At 48.7% G+C, this 23,931-nt stretch overlaps 1 protein-coding gene across 2 annotated transcripts in view; it reads right to left on the reverse strand.

Annotated features, from left to right (window-relative positions):
* The window catches only part of LOC123044541 (uncharacterized), a 29,909-nt gene extending 8,646 nt beyond the window's left edge, over positions 1–21,263 (reverse strand). For both annotated transcript variants that reach the window (XM_044467310.1, XM_044467309.1), the window contains exons 1-4: positions 20,984–21,263; positions 20,141–20,333; positions 12,061–12,146; positions 8,870–8,954 (exon numbers count right to left, since the gene is read on the reverse strand). In XM_044467310.1, coding sequence (XP_044323245.1) covers positions 8,870–8,954; positions 12,061–12,146; positions 20,141–20,333; positions 20,984–21,066 — 447 coding nt within the window. In that variant the 5' untranslated portion in view covers positions 21,067–21,263. The remainder of the gene's footprint in view (positions 1–8,869; positions 8,955–12,060; positions 12,147–20,140; positions 20,334–20,983) is intronic.
* Between the last annotated feature and the right edge of the window lie 2,668 nt (positions 21,264–23,931).

Below are 23,931 nucleotides of genomic sequence, written 5' to 3' on the forward strand. Positions count from 1 at the left end.
ACTATCTTCCAGAATCTCCATGACCTCAAAGAAAGTCTCCACTTCATATAACCAATCAAGGCACCAATCAAGGCACCATTCAATATCAACATTCCCATTAAAATTTTGGATCTCAGCTTTTACCTTGTACATATCCCTTGCATATGTACAGTTGGGTACTCTCCGATATGCATAGAGATCGGTTCTTCAAGGGCATCATCATATTCTTCACCTTCAGAAGCTTCAACATAAATTGGTCCTCTTCAAATACGGTGAATTGCATGTTGTTGTGGTAGTCTTGCTCCATGTTTAACATCTTCATCCTTTGATGAATTTTCTTTCATTGGCTGCAAGGGGAACACCATTTCTTATCATCTCAACCAACTGATCCAATCTCCGGGTAAGATCTTCACACAGTGCTTTGATCAGTTGTTCTGCAACATCCATCCTATTCTCCAGTTGCTTCATTGCTTGCAGCTCACTCTCAAAGAGGACACCAAGAACTACTTTGGATCAACGGAGCACTGGTACCACCAGAAGCAACACAAGGTTGTGGAGGAGCAACTGTACCTTGCTGCTACAAAGTGCAAAGCACTAGAGTTGAAAGAACTACTTCAATGTGTTGTGCTAGATAGCGCTCTAGAGGTGAATGTTGGCCAATATGTTAGACCTTTCAACCTGAGCATTGATAGTTGTGGATGACACTAGGAGAGTTAGGACAATTTTCGTTGGTTTATTTCTCACACAATGCCATGCCAACCTGAGGGGTTGGGGATACATACTTATAGGCTGCTAGCCAGCCAAGCATATGCTAAGATGCTGCTAAGATGCTAGTCTAAGATGCCAGTCTAAGATGCTAGTCTGAGATGCTATCCTAACTGCCAGTTCTTGATGGTAAGGAACTCTATCCTAACTGCCACAAGGACCATGTGCTGCAGCCCCACAAAGACCCTAGTACACAGACTTATCCATCATTCTCCCCCTAAGTCTTGTACGTCGTCTTGTGGGAGAGTTGAATCATCCCGATCCTGGAGCAAAGCTCGTGGAACTTGATCCTCCCAAGAGGCTTGGTGAGCAGGTCTGCGAGCTGGTCCGTGGTGTTGATGTAGCTCGCCTCGATGCTTCCTTCTTCCAAGCAGCTGCGGATGAAGTGATACCTCAGTCGGATGTGCTTGCTCCGTTCGTGAAAAACGGGGTTCTTTGCCAGAGCCAGGGCGGACTTGCTGTCCACCAGGAGCTGCACCGTTCTGGTGTCTTGAACGAGAAGATCACCAAGCAGTCGAGCGAGCCAGAGCGCCCGAGTGCAGGCGGTGGAGGCCGCTATGTACTCAGCCTCACAGCTGGACAGGGCCACCACCTGCTGCTTGACTGATTGCCAACTCACGAGGCACTTGCCGAGGAAGAGGATCCCGCTCGTGCTCTTGCTGGTGTCGATGTCGCCGGCGTGTTCGCTGTCGCTGTACCCAACAAAGTGTGCCGCCCCCGGACACCTAGGGTAGTGGAGGCCGTGGTCGAGGGTCCCTGCTACGTAGCGGACGATCCTCTTCACTGCCTGCTGGTGTTCCGTCGTCGGTCGCTCCATGAACCGACTGACATAGCCGACAGAGAATGCCAAGTCCGGCCGTGTGTGGGCGAGGTAGCAAAGGCTCCCCACAAGGCGTCGGTACTGCGTAGCATCCACTTCCTCCGTCGTGCTGTCGCGGCTCAGTTTCAGCCTCTCCTCCATCGGAGTGAGAGCTGGGTGGCAGTCGGTGAGCCCAGCTAGCTCAACGATGCGCTTGGCGTAGGCGGACTGTCGAAGCGCGATCCCGGAGTGATCCTGGTGCACCTCAATCCCTAGATAGAAGGAGAGGAGAGCCATATCACTCATCTGGAAGGTGGCCTTCATGTCTTCCTTGAACGCCGCCACCTCTACATCTTTGGTGCCGGTGATCACCAAGTCGTCAACATAGACGCCCACCAGCAGGGCATTTCCTCCACTGCCCCGTCGGTAGACGGCCGCCTCATGAGGACTTTGCTCGAAGCCCATCTTCTTTAACGTGGAGTCCAGCTTGGTGTTCCATGCCCTAGGTGCCTGCCGTAGGCCATAGAGAGCCTTGCTCGGGCGGAGTACCTTGCCCTCCTGGCCGGGGATCGCAAATCCCGGTGGCTGATGCACGTAGACTTCCTCCTTCAAGTCGCCGTTGAGGAATGCCGACTTGACATCCATGTGATGGACACGCCAGCCCTCCTGGGCAGCTAGCGCAAGGGGAAGTCGTACGGACTCCATCCGTGCCACGGGAGCGAAAGCGTCGTCGAAGTCGACTCCTTCCTGCTGCAAGAAGCCTCGGGCCACCAAGTGAGCCTTGTGCTTGATGATGGCGCTGGCTCCATCCCTCTTCAGCTTGAACACCCACTTAAGGGTGATTGCGCAGTGACCACGAGGGAGATCAGCGAGCTCCCAGGTGCGGTTTTGCTTGACCGCATCCATCTCCAACTGCATCGCGGCGCGCCATGCCGTGTCTCTCTCGGCCTCTGCAAAGGACCGTGGTTCGCTGTCTTCACACGCGAGATGTAGCTACGCCTCCAGGTCACGTGGCACCAGTCCCGGCACCGGCTGGTCGCCGAGTAGATTATCCATCGTACGATACCGCAGCTGCTCGCCGCCATAATACGCGTCGATGCGCTCCTCGTCGTGAGTGAGCGGGGAAGCGAACTTCATCGGGTTGTGCTCTGCGTGAGCTGGTGCTGATGAAGACGAGCCCGGAGTGGTGACCGCCGGGGCTGGAGTATGCAGCGTCGCCGGTTGTGGTGTCGTCGACGTAGCAGGCGCCGGAGTCGATGTTGTTTTGGGGGCCGGGGTAGACGTACCCGGCGAAGAGGAGTTGCTTGCTCCTCCAGCTTCCTTGAAGTGGGCGTACTCCACAATGAAGTCGTCATACGTCGGCGTCGAGCCGTCGTCCACCGCCTTGTCCCATTGCCACCCTCGCCCTTCGTTGAACACAACGTCTCGCGTTGTGCGCACACGTTGTGTCTTTGGGTCGAGGATGCGGTAGGCCTTTGAGCCCTCCGCGTAGCCGATGAAGACCCTCGGAGTGCTCCTGTCGTCGAGCTTGCCGATGTGGCCGAGCTCCTTGGCGAACGCAAGGCAGCCAAAAACCCGCAAATGAGAGACCGCCGGCTTCCGCCCATGCCAGGCCTCGTACGGAGTCCTGCCGACGAGTGCCTTAGTAGGTGAGCGGTTGAGGATGTAGACGGCCGTTAGCACCGCCTCTCCCCAGAAGACAGCCGGCATCCCTCTCTGCTTGAGAGCCCGAGCCATCCCCACAACCGTCTGGTTGCGCCGCTCGACGACGCCGTTTTGCTGCGAGTTGTACGGCGCGAGTAGTGGCGCTGGATGCCCTCATCGGCGCAGTACAACGCGAATTCAGCCGCCGTGAACTCGCCGCTGTTGTCAGTGCGCAACATGCGCAATTTGCGGCCGCTCTCCGCCTCCACACCAACCTGCGCGCGCCTGATGGCGTCCGCCGCTTCTCCCTTACTACCGAGGATCATCACCCTCGTGTAGCGGGAGAGATCGTCGACGAGCAGCAGGAAGTAGCGTCGACCTCCTGGTGTGGCTGGCGTCACCGGGGCGCACAAGTCTCCGTGCACGAACTCCAGCTTCTCCTTGGCCCGAAAACTCGCCTGTTGGGGAAAGGGGAGTCGTCTCTGCTTCGTCAGCACGCAGATGTCGCAGAACTGCTCCACATGGTCGAGGCATGGCAGGCCTCGCACCATCTCCTTGGCACTTAGACGCTTCAGGGCCTCAAAATGAAGGTGCCCAAAGCGCTCATGCCACTGCCACGCCTCGTCGTCCCGACGGACAGCGAGACAGACCGGTTGTGCCACCTGTACATCAAGGACGTAGAGCCGATTTTCACCTCTGGGTACCTTGGCGAGAAGGCGACGCTGGCGATCCCAGATGCGTAGGACCCCATGCTCAATCAGCACGCGTGAGCCGTTCTCATCCAGCTGTCCCAAGCTGATGATGGAGTTCCTTAGCGCGGGGATGTAGTAGACACCGGTGAGCAGCCGATGCTCTCCTGTCTTGGTGGTGAAGATGACCGAGCCGACGCCCTTTATCTCCACAGCGGAGGCATCCCCAAACTTGACGGAGCCTCGCGCATCGGAGTCGAGCTCGGCGAAGAATTCCCTTCGCCTGGTCATGTGGTGGGTGGCGCCGGTGTCGAGGCACCACCCCGTAGTCTTGTCCTTCCCGGAGCCATCGCCGAGAAGAGCGTGTGCTTTTGGCTCATCGAGGTGGATGAAAGCCTTTGCGACTGGAGTCGCTGAAGGTAGCTCAATGCTTGCATGCGCCATGAACAGAGCCGTCTCCTCCTTCGCCTGTGCGACGTGAGCCTGGCCTTGTCGTGGTTGCCGACACTCATTGGCCCAATGGCCAAACCGGCCACAGGTGTGGCAACTGTTGTCTTGTGCCGGCTTGGGCTTGCCAGCGGCGCCATCCTTGGCGCCTCCGCGGGCGTCACCCTCGGCACGTCCTTGTGCCCTGCCCGGGGGGCCTCTTCACGCCTTACGCTGCTTGCCACGCTTGCGGCCGCCCGTCGTGGAAGAAGGCTCCCCCTTCTTCCTGTCACCAAGGCTGGCATCCCACGGCTCCCGAGTTAGGAGCAGCTTACCGCCGGTGGTGATGGGCCCCGAGGAAGGCTGTGGCTCGTCGGTGTCGACGACCTTGAGGCAACCTATCGCCTCCTCGATCGTCATCATGGAGAGGTCCAGCAATGACTCGATCAACCGAGCCCTCTGCTTGTACTTCTCGGGGATGCACCGAAAAAGCTTCTCGACAGCTCTCTCCTCAGTGTAGGTGGCATCGCCAAACTTCACCAACTTCTGCAGCAGAGTGTTGAGACGGAGAGCAAAGTCATCAACGTCCTCACCTGGCTTGAAACCCAGGCTCTCCCACTCCTTACGGAGTGCCTGCAGGGTGGACTTGCGAGCACGATCGCTGCCGATGCGTGCCGCGGCGATGGCGTCCCAAGCCTCCTTGGCAGTCCGCTTGTTGGAAAGCGAGAACTGCATCTCGGGCGGGACTGCGGCGATGAGGGCGTCCAGCGCCCGTCGATCCTCTAGGTGGTCGACGTTGCTGTCCTGGACTGCCTCCCATAGGCGCCGCACCTGGAGCCTGATCTTCATGATCCCGGCCCACTCGACGTAGTTGGTTTTAGTGAGGGTAGGCCACCCAACACTGGGACCAGCATCCCTGACCACAGTCCGGACCTCATAGAGGTCGCGGTCCTGGTCATTGCAGCCGCCGTCGCGGTGCACACCTGCACCTAGAGCGTGGGCGTGCTCGGCTGCCCACTGTGCCGTCCGCTCTTGCGCCACTTTGGCGCGATCTGCATCGGCGCCGTCGTCCGCAGCCGCGGAGCTGTTGGAGCTGCCGGAGCCGCCGCGGAGTGCCTTGGCATCCGTCGTAGCCTCGCATGCTGCGTCTGCTGCTGCTGCTGCTTCTACCTCCGCCCTGGCTGCTTCTACCTCCGCTCTGGCTGCTGCCAGCTCCGCTGCAGCCAGCCTCGACACCCTTGCTGCCGCAGCAGCTGCTCGCTCACGCTCCTCTGCCGCGGCGCGCTCGACCTCCTGCCGGCGCCGTATGCTCGAGGTAGTCGTGTGCTGAGAGCGACCTGCAGACATGGCTCGCTGCAGGGGGGTTGTTGCGTGAAGAGGAGGCTGTTGAAGACGAATTGCTGCTCGACAGTTCGGAGGGAGGAAGGTAACCAGAGGCAGACGGAGCAGCTGCTGCTACCGACTTAGGCTGCCCACAGGAAATGCTCAGGGTACAAGATAACGAGGCTCTGATACCACTTGTTAGACCTTTCAACCTGAGCATTGATAGTTGTGGATGACACTAGGAGAGTTGGGACAATTTTCGTTGGTTTATTTCTCACACAATGCAATGCCAACCTGAGGGGTTGGGGATACATACTTATAGGCTGCTAGCCAGCCAAGCATATGCTAAGATGCTGCTAAGATGCCAGTCTAAGATGCTAGTCTAAGATGCCAATCTGAGATGCTATCCTAACTGCCAGTCCTTGATGGTCAGGAACTCTGTCCTAACTGCCACAAGGACCATGTGCTGCAGCCCCACAAAGACCCTAGTACACAGACTTATCCATCACAATATGGCAACGGGAGTTCAATCCAGAACTCCTAGAGGGCTAAGATCTACTCCAAGATATTAGATAAGAACACCAAGTGCTATTATAGGTAGTGGGCGTACATAGTTTGCTTACAAGTTAGAGGTGAAGACCTCTATCTATAGGCTTTGGGAAACTTTCACACCTCAACTTCTACTTATACATAGAACACTCCAGAAAAATTACTTCAGATTTAGCATACTACTCATGGCTAGAAGACTCTAGAAAACAGTAGCTAAAGCTAAGAAAATAAAGAAATACAAGACTGGGGGTAGAAGTATCTAGAAATAGTCATATATGATTTGTACTTCTGTTTTACTTCTTTTTGTTGTTCCTCGTCACATTATCAGCATGCTTTTCCCTCCTATGCACTGGCGCTTCTGGAGGCATGTGTTGTATATGCCAAAACTATATCAGACGATGTTGGGAAGCTTCTCTTCAATTGGTGCTACCCCAACTCTATCGCGTATATCATAATTCCGGACCCGATCCTTGTGTGGCCAGATATGCATATCCAGTAGTCCAATTATAACTGCAAAAGTGATATTTCACACAGGAGGCCAAGAAAAGACAAGTTTACGATCCTGTGAATGTCCATGCACACATGCAGCAGCAACAACAACAAAGCCTTTAGTCCCAAACAAGTTGGGGTAGCCTAGAGGTGAAAACCATAAGATCTCGCGACCAACTCATGGTCCTGGCACATGGATAGCAAGCTTCCACGCACCCCTGTCCATGGCTAGTTCTTTGGTGATACTCCAATCCTTCAGATCTCTCTTTACGGACTCCTCCCATGTCAAATTCAGTCTACCATGACCTCTCTTGACATTATCCCCACGCTTTAGCCGTCTGCTATGCACTGGAGCTTCTGGAGGCCTGCGCTGAATATGCCCAAATCATCTCAAACGATGTTGGACAAGCTTCGCTTCAATTGGTGCTACCCCAACTCTATCTCGTATATCATCATTCCGGACTCGATCCTTCCTCGTGTGGTCACACATCCATTTCAACATGCGCATCTCTGCCACACCTAACTGTTGAACATGTCGTCTTTTAGTCGGCCAACACTCAGTGCCATACAACACTGCGGGTCGAACCGACATCCTATAGAACTTGCCTTTTAGCTCTTGTGGCACTTTCCATGCACACATGCATGCACAGTAGTATGTAGGTTTGTACTACCATAACTTTCAACCAAAGTATGGACTAAAGATGACAAATGTGGTATTTGTTTGTGCTTATCAGCATTTACGACTTATTTGCCAGACAGATAACAGTGTCACATTGCATAAAAGTAACCTCCTCCATATGAATAACAATAGTAGTCATTAGACAATGATCTAAGCCAAGTGTCATGTATGTATTACCTCCGTCCCAAATTACTTGTCCCAAATTTGTCTAGATAGGGATGCATCTACACACGTTTTAGTGTTGCATGCATCTGTATCTAGATAAATTTAAAACAAGCAATTTGGGACGAAGGAAGTAGAATTAATCCAACCAGGGATTACTACCAGATGCTTGGTGACTTAGTGGTTGTTTGGATACACAAAATTACCGATAAGATTTTAGAAAACAGGCATTTTGGAGGATTTTTAGGAAAGTCAGTTTTGGTTAGTTTTTCTGTTAAGGTAGGGATGTGTAATTCCTTGTTTGGATGAAAAATAGAAGAGAAAGACAATTATGGAGTTATTTGTTTCCATGGGAGAAAGCAATCTGTGCATACTGGTTATTGTGGCTCGAGCTCATGGCGCCCATGCACAGCACATGCCATCTTGGCTCTCGCGCCGCTGCTCGCTCGATGGCACAGAACAGTGCCCTGCCGGAAATCTCAACCAAGTTTCTCTATCCACTGCCAGCAGCGTCATTTCACCTGTGCAAGTAAACACGGTTCTCCTAGTCGCGGTTATCATCATGGCTGTCGGGACAATCCCGTTGCTCTGTCTCATCTTGGATCATCGCGGCTGCCGGGGCGATCATGTTGCACTCTCTCTCGTCTTGCCCACCCTCGCTTTGTTCACCGGTGCCATGACAATGAGAACAAGAAGCCACGTTGAAGAGGCGACGGGGTACAAGGCGGAGCTGGAGGACGGGACGGCGCCGGCAACAATGCGGCCTAAGTTCACGTTGAGCACCATAACCTGCTTCTAGTGCTTGACTGAGATCGACAACGACGACTCCGTCGAGCTTTTGTCACACTGGCTGAGCTCACCATGATGCATGAGGACATTGATCATGCGTCGTTCACAAAACTGGTTTATAGAAAAACATCTATTGGTCATTTTTCCAAAAGCTAGGATTTGGGGCCTTTGTAAACCCAGTTATACATATCCACAATTTAGTTAGATAAGCCAAACAAGTTTCTAGGTGGTATAACAGAAATTGCGTTTAAGGAAATCTAAAAGGGCAGCCTGGTGCATGTAACTCCCGCTTGCGCAGGGTCCGGGGAAGGGTCCGACCACTTTGGGTCTATTGTACACATCCTTTCCCTACATTTCTGCAAGAGGCTGTTTCCAGGACTTGAACCCGTGACCTCATGGTCACAAGGCAGCAGCTTTACCACTGCGCCAAGGCTCCCCTTCCGTTTAAGGAAATCTGATTCTCTATAATCTCGGTATCCAAACAACCCTTTAGTTATGCACAACATATGATCAGCAACAAAACACAACAAAAACAAAATCAGCAAAACTGAATTATATTAAATGCTATCAACTAACCTTTTTCCATATATTAACTTTCCTTCCATATAAAGCAGCAGAGAGAACTCCAAGAAGTGCACCTGCGTACTCTGCCAGCAGAGCACTAGGCTCAATAAGCAAAAGAAAAATGCAGCTTAGGTAAAAACAACTGGCAAAGCACTTGTATTAATATTAATATTTGCATGGTAAAAGCGACACAAAATACTTGCATGGTGTTTCAGTTTTTGATAAAATCCCGATCACAAGATTAAAATGTCCGGAAATGGATTAATTCATAGGGAAGTTTAAGTGCAAACTCCTCCAGATGCAATCATGCCAACTTTTGTCCTCAGCTACCCATCTGGCAAGGTTTACAATATGTCGGATCTGTTAGTGTTATTCTTGTCATGATTAGCTATGTGGATGTTGTATAATGGGCATGCAAAATTAGCTAGCTATGCATCAGGCTTGCACGTCGACAAGAAGCAGCAGCTAGCACTATAGACATGCATCCATACTCTTCAGCTAGCACTATAGTAGCTATCAGCAGTAAGGGAAGTCTGATTTGACTTTGAGCTGTAGATAGACAGCAGTAGAACCTAGACAGGCAAGGAGCAGCAGCTAGCACTATAGACATGCATCCATTGAGCTAGCACTATAGTAGCCATCAGCAGTAAGGGAAGTCAGGTTTGACTTTGAGCTATAGATAGACAGCAGTAGGACCTAGACAGCCGTAAAAGCTTGCACTGAGCTGTCTTAGCTTGGCAAGTCAGCAAATGGTGGCATAGTCGGCCTGTTTGTAATAATGAGCCTCATACTAGTTCCCTGTGTGCATGTGTGACAAAAACAGTGAGAAAATCCTGGCGAGATAACCTAGTAGTTCTAGCAATTGGTATCAGACTTCCCGCAAAAAAAAACAATTGTATCAGACTTGTAGTAGAAACAACTTTCGACTACGGGTATCCTTGGTTAGTGTTAGCTAGGGCGTGCGAAATCAAAATTCAGTGCAAGGATGAGGACTTGGAAATTATTTCCAGCCCGTTGCCATGTGAAATCAAAAAGTTTCCTTGCACCTACCTTGGCCTTCCACTTGCTATACGGAAGCCCTTAAGGCTGAGCTACTCCCACTTATTGACAAAGTGGCAAATGGTCTCCCAAGCTGGAAAGCATCCCTCATGAACCATGCTGGTCATCTCATTACTGTTCTTATGGTGCTCACCTCTATCCCATCTACCTTGTGATTGCTTTGGATTTGCCAAAATGGGTGTTTAAAGCCATTGATGGGGCTTTCCTTGGAAAGGCCATGATAAGGCTAATGGTGGGCTCACCGAATCCGATGATTGTGGCTGCAGAAAACAGACGCCTCATGGCCATGGCTGGATTACCCATCCAGGCCCCACAAAACACTGAAGCGCTGTTCCGTGTTGCTGTGGAGACTTTTATTGGCGATGAACAGAACACAGTGTTCTGGTCTGATCACTGGTTGCAGGGTAGAACAACTGCTGACTTAGCTCCAAACCTATTCAAGTTGATCTCTAAAAGAGCTGTCAAGCATCAGACTGTTGCGCAAGCTTTGAAGAACCGCAGATGGGTTGCGGACATTAAAGGAGCTCTCACTGTACAAGTCCTAATTGAATACTTGCATATTTGGGACTTGGTGGATGGTCTGATCCTTCAACAAGAAATTCCTGACCAGAATCGATGGCGGCTCACACAGTCGGGTTCATATTCCAGCAAGTCTGCTTACAATGCTTTCCTCCTCGGGTCTATCAGATTTGCGCCTTGGAAAAGTGTTTGGAAAAGCTGGGCTCCTTTGTGTTGTAAGTTTTTTATTTGGCTTGCGTTAATAACCATTGCTGGACCACTGATCGCCTTGCCAGGAGAGGACTGCTGCACCCTCCAGCCTGCCCTCTTTGTGATCAGGCGGAAGAGTCAATCCAACACATCCTTGTGTCGTGCATTTTGGCTCGGCAGGTTTGGACGTCAATTCTGCTTGGCTGCCCACTCGCCCCAGCTTACTGCAGTTCGCTTCTCGAACTGGTGGTTTAGTGCTAGCAGAGAAGTCCCTAAGGAATTCCAGAAAGGGCTTAGGCCTCATTTGGTTCATAGGGTAGGAAAATCGTAGCAATAGGAAAGTCATAGGAAATGAGATGACATGTATCTTAAATCCTATAAGTAGGAATAGGAAAGGAGATGCCCTTTGATTCACATCATAGGATTTTTTCCATTGAGTCTAGGCTAATGTTTATTTTCCTATGAAATGTGGAGGATAGGAAGAATTCCTCCATAGGAATATGATTCCATTCCTATAAACCAAAGGGCTCTACAGAAATTTTTCCTATAGAAATCCTATCCTATGAAATTCCTACAAGATTCCCCTAAACTAAAGGAGGCCTTAATTCTCTCATCATCTTAGGCGCTTGGGAGATTTGGAAGCATACGAATGATTGTGGGTGTGTTTGGTTTGTGCCCAAGGTTGCCCCACCAAAGCATTGGCTAGCCAAAATTTTGGTTGAGGTTTTGGTTGCCCATGATTTAGCCAACATTGGCAAGAAAAATGAACTAGAGTTGGCTAGAGTTCATTGGCATGCCAAAAAATTGGCAACCATCCAAACAAAGACCAATCTTTGGGTCATGACCAAAATTTTGGTAAGGTGCACTTTGGCCACAATCCAAACACACCCTGTGTGTTTAATGGAGCTAGCCCGTGTGTCTTCTTGGTTTTACAGGCGGTGACAAACGAGAGTGCGCTGTGGTGTTCAGCTGGTGCCCGGGGACTCCGTAAGCTTGCTCTTTAGGTCGCTCACCATGGACTCTTGGTCCACCCCTGGGCGTGCCAGTCGTGTGTTTCTGTTTGTGTGGCATTTCTTTTCTAGTTTCTTCAGGGTGTGTGGGTGTGCCGTGTGTGTTTGGTGTAGTTGGGGCAGGGTCTTCCTGCCCCCCTCTCTGTTCTTTTCTCTATCATAATGGAATGATACGCAGCTCTCCTGCACGTTCTAGAAAAAAAATCATTTCATTTTCTTGTTTGACCAAAAAGCCCTTGGTTCAAAGTATGGTTTGCATAATAGTAGATACGGAAATCAAATGAACGTAGGTGAGTGAAATTTAGAGAGAAATTTGGTTAGTGGACTGGAGCGCAGAAAGAAATAGGTGGGGAAATTCGGTGAGTAGACAGGAGTCGCTCTTACATTATACAACATATAATTGTGCTCAAAGAATAGTACACTTACACTAGTGGTCTGCAAGCAAGGAGTCCTTTAGCCCACAACACGAAGTATAATGCCAGAACTCCGCCATTGACAACTGTAGGAACAATCTGAAATACACCATGCAAAAAGAAATACTGAATAAAATACAGAAATCGCAGCAGACAACATATCTAGTGCTACAATTCATATAGGGCCTGCAATATTCTCGGACAATAAGAATAGTACACTTACACTAGTGCGGGTTGATTTTTTGTAAATTACAAGGTTCTGTTTCGCAAATGTGCCGGCAGTCAACAGACCTTGTCATACTAGGCGAACCATGGACAAAACATGTCAAGAGCTTCATCACCAAATGACACACGTACCCTGATTACAAAGGTGCATCCTCTCTTTTACACTTGTCTACTTGGTTCTCTCGATGATGGCATACTATTTGACACTCCCGCCTTGTGCAGATTTAGGTTGGAGCCAAACGTCAAAAGTGTAGCAAGAAGTCATGCACATGAGAGTTACCACACCATCCAAGAGGGGAGCATGGAAGAGAAGGCAGAACCGTGGAGGACTGGCAGGCGAGGATCCAGAAGCATAGACGGTCTCCAAGAAGAAGGCACTTGCCAGACACGTCTCTGGACACCCCAGATCTCTGGGGTATCCCCTCAGAACTCCGAGCCCCTGGATCTATGGGCCCGTCTGCCTATGCGTAGTGAGAGGCAAAACGCCCATGTATACCTTTCCCCTTTTTGCCCCCTAACTTAACCCTTCATGGGACGAACTATATAAACTCCTCTCCCACGGTCCCACCTCTTCTCTAGGGTTAGCTAAGCATAGACTAAAGATTGAAGAGAGCTAAACTCCTTTACCCTTCCTTTGTGGGAACGAGAAGACTCCCATGGAGGTCAAAACCTCTACCTTGTAGGGAATATGTCCAAGGCCACCCTCGTGGTGATGGCTCCTCATGGAGGACAAGGTCACCTCTATAGGTGAAGACTCAACTGAGTATCTCCATATCCGTGGATGGGGGAAGAATATCCATGATGTGGGGCATCCTACGGACATCACCATAGCAAGTGCTCATCCTCAAGGGACGCGCATCACACATACAAAGGTAAATCTTGTCCTTTGTGCGTGAGAAGATGTCCAAAGCCACCCTCGAGGTGATGGCTCCTCATGGAGAACAAGACCATCGCTCTAGGTGGAGTACCTCAGTATCCTCGGATAGGAGGGAATCTCCATGGTTTGGGGCATCCTACCGACATCGCCATGGAAAGTGGCCATCATCAAGAGACAAGCGCATCATACAGACAAAGTGAATCCGTCTATCCACTATTGTCGAGGATGGGATATTACTTGACACTCGTCCCCTTTGCACCTTTATGTTTGAGCCGAACGACGTACGTGCAACGGAAGAGGTCCTGTCACAAGAGAGAGTCTATACCATCCGCAAGAGAAGCATGGAAGCAGAGGAAGAAGCACACACAGATGGCAAAGTGGCTCGGCCAGTCAGCCAGAGCCTACGACCAGAATGGCCCAGAGCCTCCGGGTCGTAGCCGAGAACACCAGGAGACCTTCTACACTATCCGTGAGATACGGGAGTTGAGGAAGAAGCGCAAGAAGAGGGCAAAGTGGCTCTGTCAGACTGAGCCTATGACCAGAATGGCCCAAAGCCTCCATGCCCAAGCCGAGAACACCGGGAGACCACCTCCCCCCCCCTCCCCCGCCCCCGAACACTTCGGCCCTAAGTCGAAGCGGCCGGAGCCTCCAGGCTGCACGCCTTCACAGAGCAGTCGAAGCCTTCGAGCAATCACCCAGAACATTCAGGCCCTGGAGCAGCGACCACGCCACATGGACTCATGCTCGACCTAGCGGCCAAAGCCTCCGGGCAATTGTATGTACGCAGGTTTTGGTCCACCGCCCATGTATTTCTCCTTTCCCGGCTTACCCCTTTGTGGGAGAGTATATATGCCCCATCCCAACCTCTCTATGGTTAGCAAAAGATAAGAATAGACAAGAGCTTTGTTGACTTACCCCCTTTGTGAGATCACCCTTGAGGAGAGGCTCCTCCATGGAGAACCAAGGCCACCTTGAGAGGTGAAGACTCCGAGGAGCACAAGACCACCAAGTGGAGAAGATTCCTCTTGGAATATCAAGACCTTCATATCTTAGGATTGGGGATGAACTATCTTTGTTTGTTACTTCTTTTACTTTGGACGTTGTTGGATCCAAGTGCGAGATGCGTACGCTAGCTTGAGTATCTTTCCCTTGTTCCCCTATTCTGATTGCTAGTGATTCCCCGTATTTTCTATGTGTTCATCCTCAAATCCACCTCCAATTCGTGAAGATTGGGTCACCCCACCCCTGCGGTTTGCCCTGTATCACTCCAGCCATGCTCTTGCTTTCCCTTGTGTTTGTGAGAAAACATGCTCATTTCATATAGTTTGGAAAGACCGACGCAAGAGTTTGTTGCCTTGGGTTTCCCCTTCCAATCTCTTGCATACTTGTGCATGTTGTTGGTTGGGTGTTATGTCGGGAAGGCTACGGTAGTTACCCTCTTGTTCCTCGTGATCATCCCCGTGTTCTTCGCGTTCTTCCCTCCTATGAAGACGAAGCCACCCTAGAGCTTACCCCTCAACCATTTGTGATGTGGAGCATCCCATGGACTCACCGACAAGCCCAAGTGGACCTATGAATCAAGCACGTGTGCGCCCTCCAAACCTAAGTGACTTCACTCCTCTATGAGCTCCCTATGCATTAGAACAAGACAAGGTTACTACCTCAATCCATAACACTGTGCGCTTAGGTACAACGGCAATGACGCCGAAGAAGCATCGAGGAAGAACCACACCATGGAACAAGGCGCTTGAGAAGAAGAAGTGGACAAGGCGTTGTTGGAATGTACAAAGAAAAGGCCTCTGGAACCTCGGAATTTCTAGACCATCCACCCCAAAACTTTAGGGGAAGACCATACGCTAACGCTCGCCAGTCTGAAACTTCCGGACCTATCGCCTTGGAACTTCAGCCGGACCTTCTGCACCCAGCTGCAAGCCATAGAAATCTCGGAGCTTCAAACTATCCGCCTGAGAACTTCCAAACATCCACCCCTGTCGGTTTCTAAGAACCTACATATGAGCTGTGAGCAATAACTCTTTGAGAGTTCGACCAGGGACTCGGTTTCTAAGAACCAACATATGAGCTGTGAGCAACAACTCTTTGAGAGTTCGGCCAGGGACTGAACACGTCCAGCATCGAGCCGCCTTCTTGGTGAAATACCCTACTCCTGCTTTGTTTTGTATTGCAATGGTAGAGAACTACAATGTGTCTGTTACAAGATGAAAGAATCAACTTCTCTGCGGTCCCGATCCTCCCTTATTTATACAACGCGGGCGAGGGAGGAAGGCGGTTCGATGAGAAGGGGGATAATCTCTCCCTTCACCTCCGTCCACCGAAGGTACACCCTAGCGCCATGTGGCGTGCTCATGTGGGTTGTCCAGCAACACTCTTGATGACCACCTAAGGACAGAACGTCATTGGTAGGCCGCCCAAAGTCAAGCCTCATCGCTTCCGCTCCACGCTTCGTCTGTAGGCCCAGCCCGCCTTTGTACCACCAGGCGAAACTCTTTCTCCCATCCCGTGTGGGGTACCCGGGATGGCCTCCCAGGAGGTTCGCCCAGGAGGGAAAAATCCCCAAACCATCTTCTCGAATCCCTTCCATCACCGTCTTTACTCCTTGCTCACCAAGGTGCCGTCTTGGATCCTCTCGGTCGTCCGGTCCTGGATACCCCGTAATCCATGGGTCCAACAACCAGAACTGTCGACCTGCCTACGCATAGTGAGAAAGGCCACGACCCATGGGCCCATGCAACTTTCCCCACCCACTTACCTCTTCACGCCTAGACTATACAATCCGTACTCCTCATATATAGGGTTAGGAAAGTATACACTAAGAACTTGAGAGCTTTGCCCAATCTACCCTCTCCTCAAGGAGACCAAGGCCTCCCTTGTGAAGAAGACTCCATTGGGGTGATAAGACCTCCATTGTAGAAGATTCCCATGGGAAATCAAGAGCTCTTTCTTTGAAGTTGGGGAAGACTTCAAGCCCTCCATCTCTCATAAAGATGTAGGGACGAACTATCCATGTATTATTTCCTTTCCTTTCTTGTTGGATCTTGAGGTTCCCTTGCAATGACCTTGTGATTGAGAGGTATTTGGTTGTGAACCTTATCCTTGAGTGTGTTTCCCTTCATTTACCCCTTGTTCTTCGTGTTCACTATCAACCACCTACAATCGTGAAGATCGGGCAAGCCGTACAATCGGGACACCCTAACAGCTTGCTCCATATCATTTGGCATGAGCAAGGTTGCCATGATTTTGGAGCCCCTCACCTTTCTAGCCTAATTTTGTTTTAGTTCTCATTTTGAAATTGCCAATGAAAATAACCATACCTAATTTTGAGCAATTTGTTGTTTTGAGTGAGTTTTGGCAGTGTTAATGGATGTACCGTTGATTAGCGTTCCCCATTGACAGTTGGGATGCAATGGAGCAAGTCATGCAAGCGAGATCCATACCCACGCACCATGCTTGTGATCTATTCAAGAAGCTCCAAGTGCTCAAGCAAGGGTCCACGACCGTCAAATGATGGAAATTGTGATGATCTCTGCCAATGTCAAGGAGTCCATTGAACAAATGATGGCTTGTTTTCTTGATGGACTCAATCATCCCATCAGGAGGATCACGGACTTCCAACCATACAACAACTTGCTTGAGTTAGTCCACCAAGAAACGGAGGCGGAGAGACAAGTCCAAGAAGATATCAGATACTCCAAATTCTCCACCTTAAGGAACTTCACCTCTAACCCTCAAGAAACTTCAAGTGTGGTGTCATACCCATGGGCATACACCTCCAAGTGGTGTTCCTTCAAGCTCCAAGGCACCAACGACTACATCAAGTCGACACCTACAAGCTCCTACAAGCTTCGTACCTCACCAAGGTGTTTGGTTGGGCTTATTATGTCATAAGCCAAAGCCAAAAGCCCATAAATAGGTACTTTTTGGCTTCTAAGCCAAAGTGCAAAAGCTAAAAATAAGCCCAACCAACCCCTCCTCCCCCCCCAAGTGCTAATCCTCCAAGGGACTCTACTGACAAAACAAGCAACATCGGATGCTTCACATGCAAAGGTCGTAGCCACAGGTAGTTTGAGTGCCCCCACCAAGCAGACTATGGTGAACGATGAAAATGGAGAATATCAACGAGTGAAGGAGAACCAGAAGATTTGCAAAATATTGCTAGACACCAACAAGCAAGAAGACGACTGAGTGTTTCACGACATTGATCCAAGCCCCTCTCTTGTTGTATCAAAGATCTTGACCCATCAACATGATGATTTCAACCAATGATGCAACCACTTTCACACAAAAGCAGGAAAAAATGGATATCAATAAAAGTAATCATTGATTACGAAAGTTGTTGTAACTTGGCAAGTGAGGAACTTGCTCCAAGTTACACCTCAAGAACATGCGTCATCCTCAGCGGTACAAGGTCTGATGGCTTCAACAATGGCACCATCAAGGTTGAGCACCCCGTGGAAGTATATTTGAAGATCGATGCATATGAGGACAAAGTGGAGTGTGATGTGGTGCCCCTGACGGTTTGCCACCTTCTCTTGGGACCCCATGGCAATTTGACCGTGGCGTTACTCACAATGGTAGCACCAATTACTATAGCTTCAAAAGGAAGGACACGGAATATGTCCTCCACCACATGTCTCCAAAACAAGTCACTACCGACAACACTTAATATTAGGCAAGGTTGTCCAGGGATATTGGAGAGTCAAGTAAGAAAGCAAGCCACCCACATGAGAGTGACCACCACAAGCCCAATATGGGTGTCTCCATGTTGAGTGCTACTGTGGACATGTTTCTCTTAGCCACAAAATTCGATTTGAGGAAAGTGAGTGGGAACTCATCGATGCTTCACTATGTTCTTGCATACAAGGATGAAGTCACATTATCTAACACCTCACATGCTCTTCCTAGTTCCATGTCACATGTTTTGCAGGAATTCACAGGTGTTTTCCCATCGGAGACACCATCGGGCGACGGGTTGACTTCATTCCCGATGCTCCGCGTCTGAACGATCCTCTATACTGCCTCAAACATGACGAAACAAAGGAGATACAACATCAACGCAAGGAGCTACTAGACAAGGGGGAATTTTTTGATTGCCTAGGGTTCAAGTCCATTGTCAACGACCGCGACGTCAAGTTCCTTAGCTACTTTTGGAAGACATTATGTGTCAAGCTCAGCATCAAGGTCCTCTTCACTTTCACCTACCATTCACAGACGGACAACCAAACAGAGGTGGTCGATCAAACTTTGTCCACTCTCCTTAGACTGCTAATCAAGAAGAATTTGCGCTAATGGGGAAGAAAGCTTATCTAGTGCAGACTTGACCTATAACCGTGCTCAAAACTCGACAACCCCCAAGTCCCCGTTCAAAGTTGTCTATGACCCTCAACCGTGGTTGGACATTCTTCCACTACCTCCACAATACGAACTAACATGGACGTACACGTGCCATGTTCATGAAGACGGTACACGAGGAAACAAGGCTCACCATTGAGCGCCAAGTCCAACACCACGCCGACAAGATCAACACCAACAAGAAGCCGATGATTTTCCACTCAAACGACCTTGTTTGGGTGCATCCTTTTCGAGAAAACGGAAAAGAGTTTGCGTTTCATTTCATTGAACAAGAAGAGAACAGCAGTACATGTACAACCTCCCAGAAGGAGGGACACACGCACACACACACACCATTGTCCTCACCAAGTCCTCACCAAACGAGCAGGTGAGGAGGTGCTACCAACTACAGACCGCAACGACGAAAGGTCTTGCCTTGTCCAGCCTCCAACGACGTTTGGGTGCATCCTCACAAGGATTGTTTCTCGTAAGAAAGCAAGGCCAAGCTACTTTCTCGTGTCAATGGTCCCTTGGAGGTCCTCCAACATATCAAAACAACGCATATAATCGACCTACCTTTGGAGAAATACTCGATGAGAAATACATTCAACATCACCGACCTTGCCCCCTTTCATGGTAATGGCGATCTTCCTCCAGTCCAAGTGGACACACAACATACAAACTGAGACGACTTCTCTCCTCTTTGAGCTCCCTATGCATTTGTATGAGACATGGCTACTACCTCAATCTGGAATCCTAGGTGTGATGGCATTAATCATGGAGCGAGGAGTCAAAGGAGAAGAAGTAACCCCAAATCCCTAGCAAACGGCACTGCTTCTGGATACCATGGGACTACCCCGCCACCACCACCACCACTGGGCCTCTGGGCTTGCCTGCGTGAAATGGTCGGCCTAGGCCCATGTATCTTTCCCTTTTTCGCACCATTTAAATACTCCATCCCACCTACACTCTAGGATTAGCAAAGTTTAGAACACAAACCTAAAGAGCTTCGCTCATCTATCTCCCCAAGGGGGTCCTCCCAAGTGAGTTCAAGGCCTCCCTCTTGTGGAGAAGACTCCATTGGACTTCAAGACCTTCACTGTGGAGAAGATTATTCTAGGAATACAAGACCTCATTGAGATGAACTGTCTTTTGGTTACCCATTTTGTTTGTGGTGTTTGGATCAAGATGTACCTCCTATGTTGACTTTTGGTTAAGAGAAGGTAGTCTAGGTGTGAATCTTTTCCTTGTAGCGTGTTTTTCTCTTGTTTGCTTGTGCTTTCCTCACATACGTCTCCAATTTGTGAAGATCAGGCCCACCCCTACATTTTGCCTAGTATCACCCTTCCAATCTCTTGCATATTTGTGTGTGTTGTTTGTTGGGTGTTATGCCAAGGAGGCTATGCTAGTTATCCTCTTATTTGTCGTGTTTATCCTTCATGTTCTTCGTGTTCATCCATCCTCCTCCTCCAATTAATGAAGATCGGGCCACCCTAGAGGTAGAGGTTGACCACTCGCCACCGTGTCCATCTCTTTACCATCCAATACTCATATTATTCGGGAATCCAGTAACACATACATGGGTTGTAATTGTAGATATGTTCTCATATGACATAATCTCGAATAAAAGAATATGTACACAAACCTGTGAGTTGGGCAAAGGCCGACCTTTCCAAGGCTTCTGTAAGATTAAGAAGATGACAGAAGCTGGTACAAGGCAACTGAAGATAAAGCCAACTATTGAATCCCCAGTACTGGACAAGTGGCTATACAACGAATACACAGACCAAATTCTAACGAAGTTTCCCAAAATATTAATTACTTGCAATGGTGTTGACCTGCACAAGAACAACCAATCATGATTATTTGGTCAATCAAATTCTAACTGAAGATTTCAAAATTTTGCCATGATGATGTGTGAACTCCATCTATTCTCATAGCAACTAATCCAAGCACCAAAAGCAACAGTACATATAAATCTGATGAAGAAAGCAGAAGCAATCAGTAAATAGGGAAGGTGAGCATATATACAAACCACCATATTTTTGTATACCACAGCAACTAAAAGCATATGGTAAGTGTATCTACTGGTCAGATTGTTCGATTTGCCTCGACTCTCTACAGGATCCATAGCAGCCTACACGGTCGGCTGCAGAAAAATAGTCCAATTCCAAATCCTAATCCCGAGCACGCGAGAGGTAGCACGCGTAGGCAGAAGCTGGATCTAGTAAACTCCCTACTATCCCATAACCTAGGAGATACATAATGAATAGCGCATACTGAAGCTAGCAAAACAAACGGGGAACAAAATCCATCGCAAATTAACCAATGATAGCCTCTTCCAACCAAATATCGCCTCGCGAACCTGGTTAAGCTATTAAAATAGAGCTACGCATAAACGCAAATCCAGCTGCGAGATCTCGTGTTTTGCCGAATCAGGTTTGAGCAGATTGAGAAAATGGGGTTAGGGATGAAGCCAAAAACTCACCTCGCCGTCAGCGCGGAGCGAGGGGTTGAGGCAATCCTGCAGCCTTCGGCGGCGGCGGATGCAGAGGGCTTCGGTGACATCATCTCGCCGAGCTCTCGGTGTTGGTACTTGGTTCGGGTCGATGGATCAACGTCTGTTTGGATGTGTGGAGTTCGCTAAACTTTCCAGCGTCACGGCGCCGCCAGTACGTGAGAGTCACCGGCGTCGAGGCAGAAAGGTGCGGTGGCGCGACTCAGATCTATTGTTCATTGTTTAGCACTAAGCTAAACTGCGCTTAGCAGGATAGCCCCTGTTGTTTTTCGAAATTCAACCCGCAGTCCCTTTTTAAGTGGACAAGAAAGAAAACGTTTCGGTATTGCAAGAAACACCCTGCAGTATGGTATACTCAACCATTGGTCCTTTCTGTAGAAAAGTACTACTAATTTATTTATTTTTGATAATAGAAAACGCTGGCTTCCTTCGCTCCCCTCGATTCGTACGGTATGGCGCCGACGCCGCCGCAACGGCCGCCGGTCTTTTTCCGGCCATCCGCCGTGGTGTGCTCCTTTCCCTTCCCATTTGTCGGCGTTCTGTGAATCAGGATACCCAGACTTGCCTGCCTGCGTTCTAGGGAGTGGCTTCAGCGACGGCCTAATACAGCCCATCTACAACACCTCCAAGACAAGACCCTTGGAGGGGTCAAGCCTCGCGAGGCGGGTGACATCAAGACCTCCGGAGGGAGCGGCCTCCCCAGGCTGGCTCCTGAGGAGCGAAGATTTCTATGCAGGTTTCCATGGCGACCAAGGCTAGGAGAGCGCCAGCGGGCGCAGAGCAGCAGGTTTCCTCTTTGGTGCTAAGGAGGCAAGCGCGGGCACGGAGTCCCGAGGAATCACCCAAAGATTTCCATTCCCGTGCAACAAGACCAAGACCGCCAGGACGGCAGGACGGATGTCATCGCCGAGCCCACCATGGCGTCACGGCCAGAAGGTTTTGCAGGCGAAGACCACTTTTCGTCGGGATAAGATGTATTACTTGTCCCCTTTCAAATTGTCCACTGTGGAATCCCTTCCCGCTTACATTTTGGGATGTGTGTGTGTGTGTGTGTGTGTGTGTAAACACTATTCTGATCACGGGATCAGAATAATATTCTGATCACAACATGAACTGCCCGAGTAACGCGTCTGAACTTCCCCGAGTACTAGGCTGAACTTCAGCTAAAATGTGTCCAAATGGGGCTTGCGATATACCGTTGGAAAGCTATGGACACCAATATCATGACTCAAGTTAAATTTTTGGCAAAATGTAAGCGGTTTAAGAGCAGTTTTGAAAACCGTTTTTTCTTCATACAAAAAACGTGAATCGTATTTTAAATCGCATTTCTAAACCATCGTCGGAATGAGGTAAATAATATGGCATTGGAAAGCTGCTGCAAAACCGCTCCTTCGACATGTTGAAAGTTTTCTCTAATTCCCTATGGATAAATAGTAATTTGGAAAATCATAAAATTTCGCAAACCAAACAGTCGAGTTTGTATTTTCAATGTAATTTCTAAAAGGCTAATCCAATTAAGGAAAATGATATGGCGTTGGAAAGCTTGTGAAAATGCGCTACTTTTTCATGTTAAAAGTTTTTTCTAATTTGGAACGGTATAAAAGTAATTCAGGAAACGGTACAAGTTCCACCGATTTCATATTTTCGAGCTAATTTTTTAACCGTGCGTCCGAATGCAACAAATGATACGGCGTTGGAAAGCTTGAGGAAATGTGAAACTTTTTCGTATATATTGCTTCTCCCAAGTCCTTACGGTTTTAAGTCAAATTTGAAAATGGATAAACACGTATTTTTGGCATAATTTCTACAAACTTTATCATAATGGGGCAAATAATATACCGCTGAAAAGCTACGGAAAATGCGAAACTTTTTCATGTTGATAGTTTTCTCTGATTTCTAGCCGTTTTCAAGTAATTTCAAAAACAGCGAGATCATGTGTTATGCCTTTATCACAAAACGAATTCTTCGAAAATGCACCGCGTGAAGAACTTGAACTTCTCGGCATGTCTACTTGAACTTCACTCTGTTTTTCACGTGTGTTTTTTTCTCGTAGATTTCCATCCACTGCTTGTAACTTTCCATCCACTCACCCGAATTGAGCAAGTGATATACCGATGGAAAGCTGCTGTAGATACGCAACTTTCACTTGTTGATCATTTTCTCATACTCGCGACGGTTTTAAACTTTTTTCATGTGAAATTCATTTAGTGTAGTAGTTGAACTTCCTGCTGTTTTCACGTTGAACTTCTGTGACGTATTTTCATTTGTAATTTTTCTCATCCATTCGTTAGTGTTACACAAATGATTTTCCTTTTGTACAAACCCTTTTCACAATAATTTTTTAAACTTTCTTCAACCGAGGACTTGAACTTACACGAATGATATTCCTGTCATTTTGAAGTAAATTAGAAAATGGCGAGATCATGATTTCTGCGTTCATCGCGAATGGAAATGCACTATTGTGAAGTAGTTGAACTTCTGGGCATGTCTGTTTGAACTTCACTCTGTTTTTGATGTGCTGTTTTTTTGCCCGTAACTCCCAAACCTCTTATCAAAATTGAGCAAATGATATACCGATGGAAAGCTGTTGAAAACTCGCAACTTTCCAGTGTTGATCAGTTTTCATACTCGTGATGGTTTAAAAGAATTTTTTGACTACACAAAAACGTGTGTTTAAACAGTATACATAAAATTTTTAAACCATTCATCGGAATATAGCATATAATATACAGTTGGAAAGCTTATGAATAGGAGCATCTTTTTCATGTAGGCAAATATTACAAATTCGTTGTCGTTTGAGAGCAGTTTTCAAAATGGCAAAAACAACATTGTTTACAACATTGTTTTTGCCTATTTTTTACATGTAATTGAAGGTCGGACGTCTCGCACTAGAGTTCTTGAACTTCACTCGGAGGAGC

Source organism: Triticum aestivum, chromosome 2B (genome assembly GCF_018294505.1).
Source record: "Triticum aestivum cultivar Chinese Spring chromosome 2B, IWGSC CS RefSeq v2.1, whole genome shotgun sequence".
Classification (NCBI taxonomy): Eukaryota; Viridiplantae; Streptophyta; class Magnoliopsida; order Poales; family Poaceae; genus Triticum; species Triticum aestivum.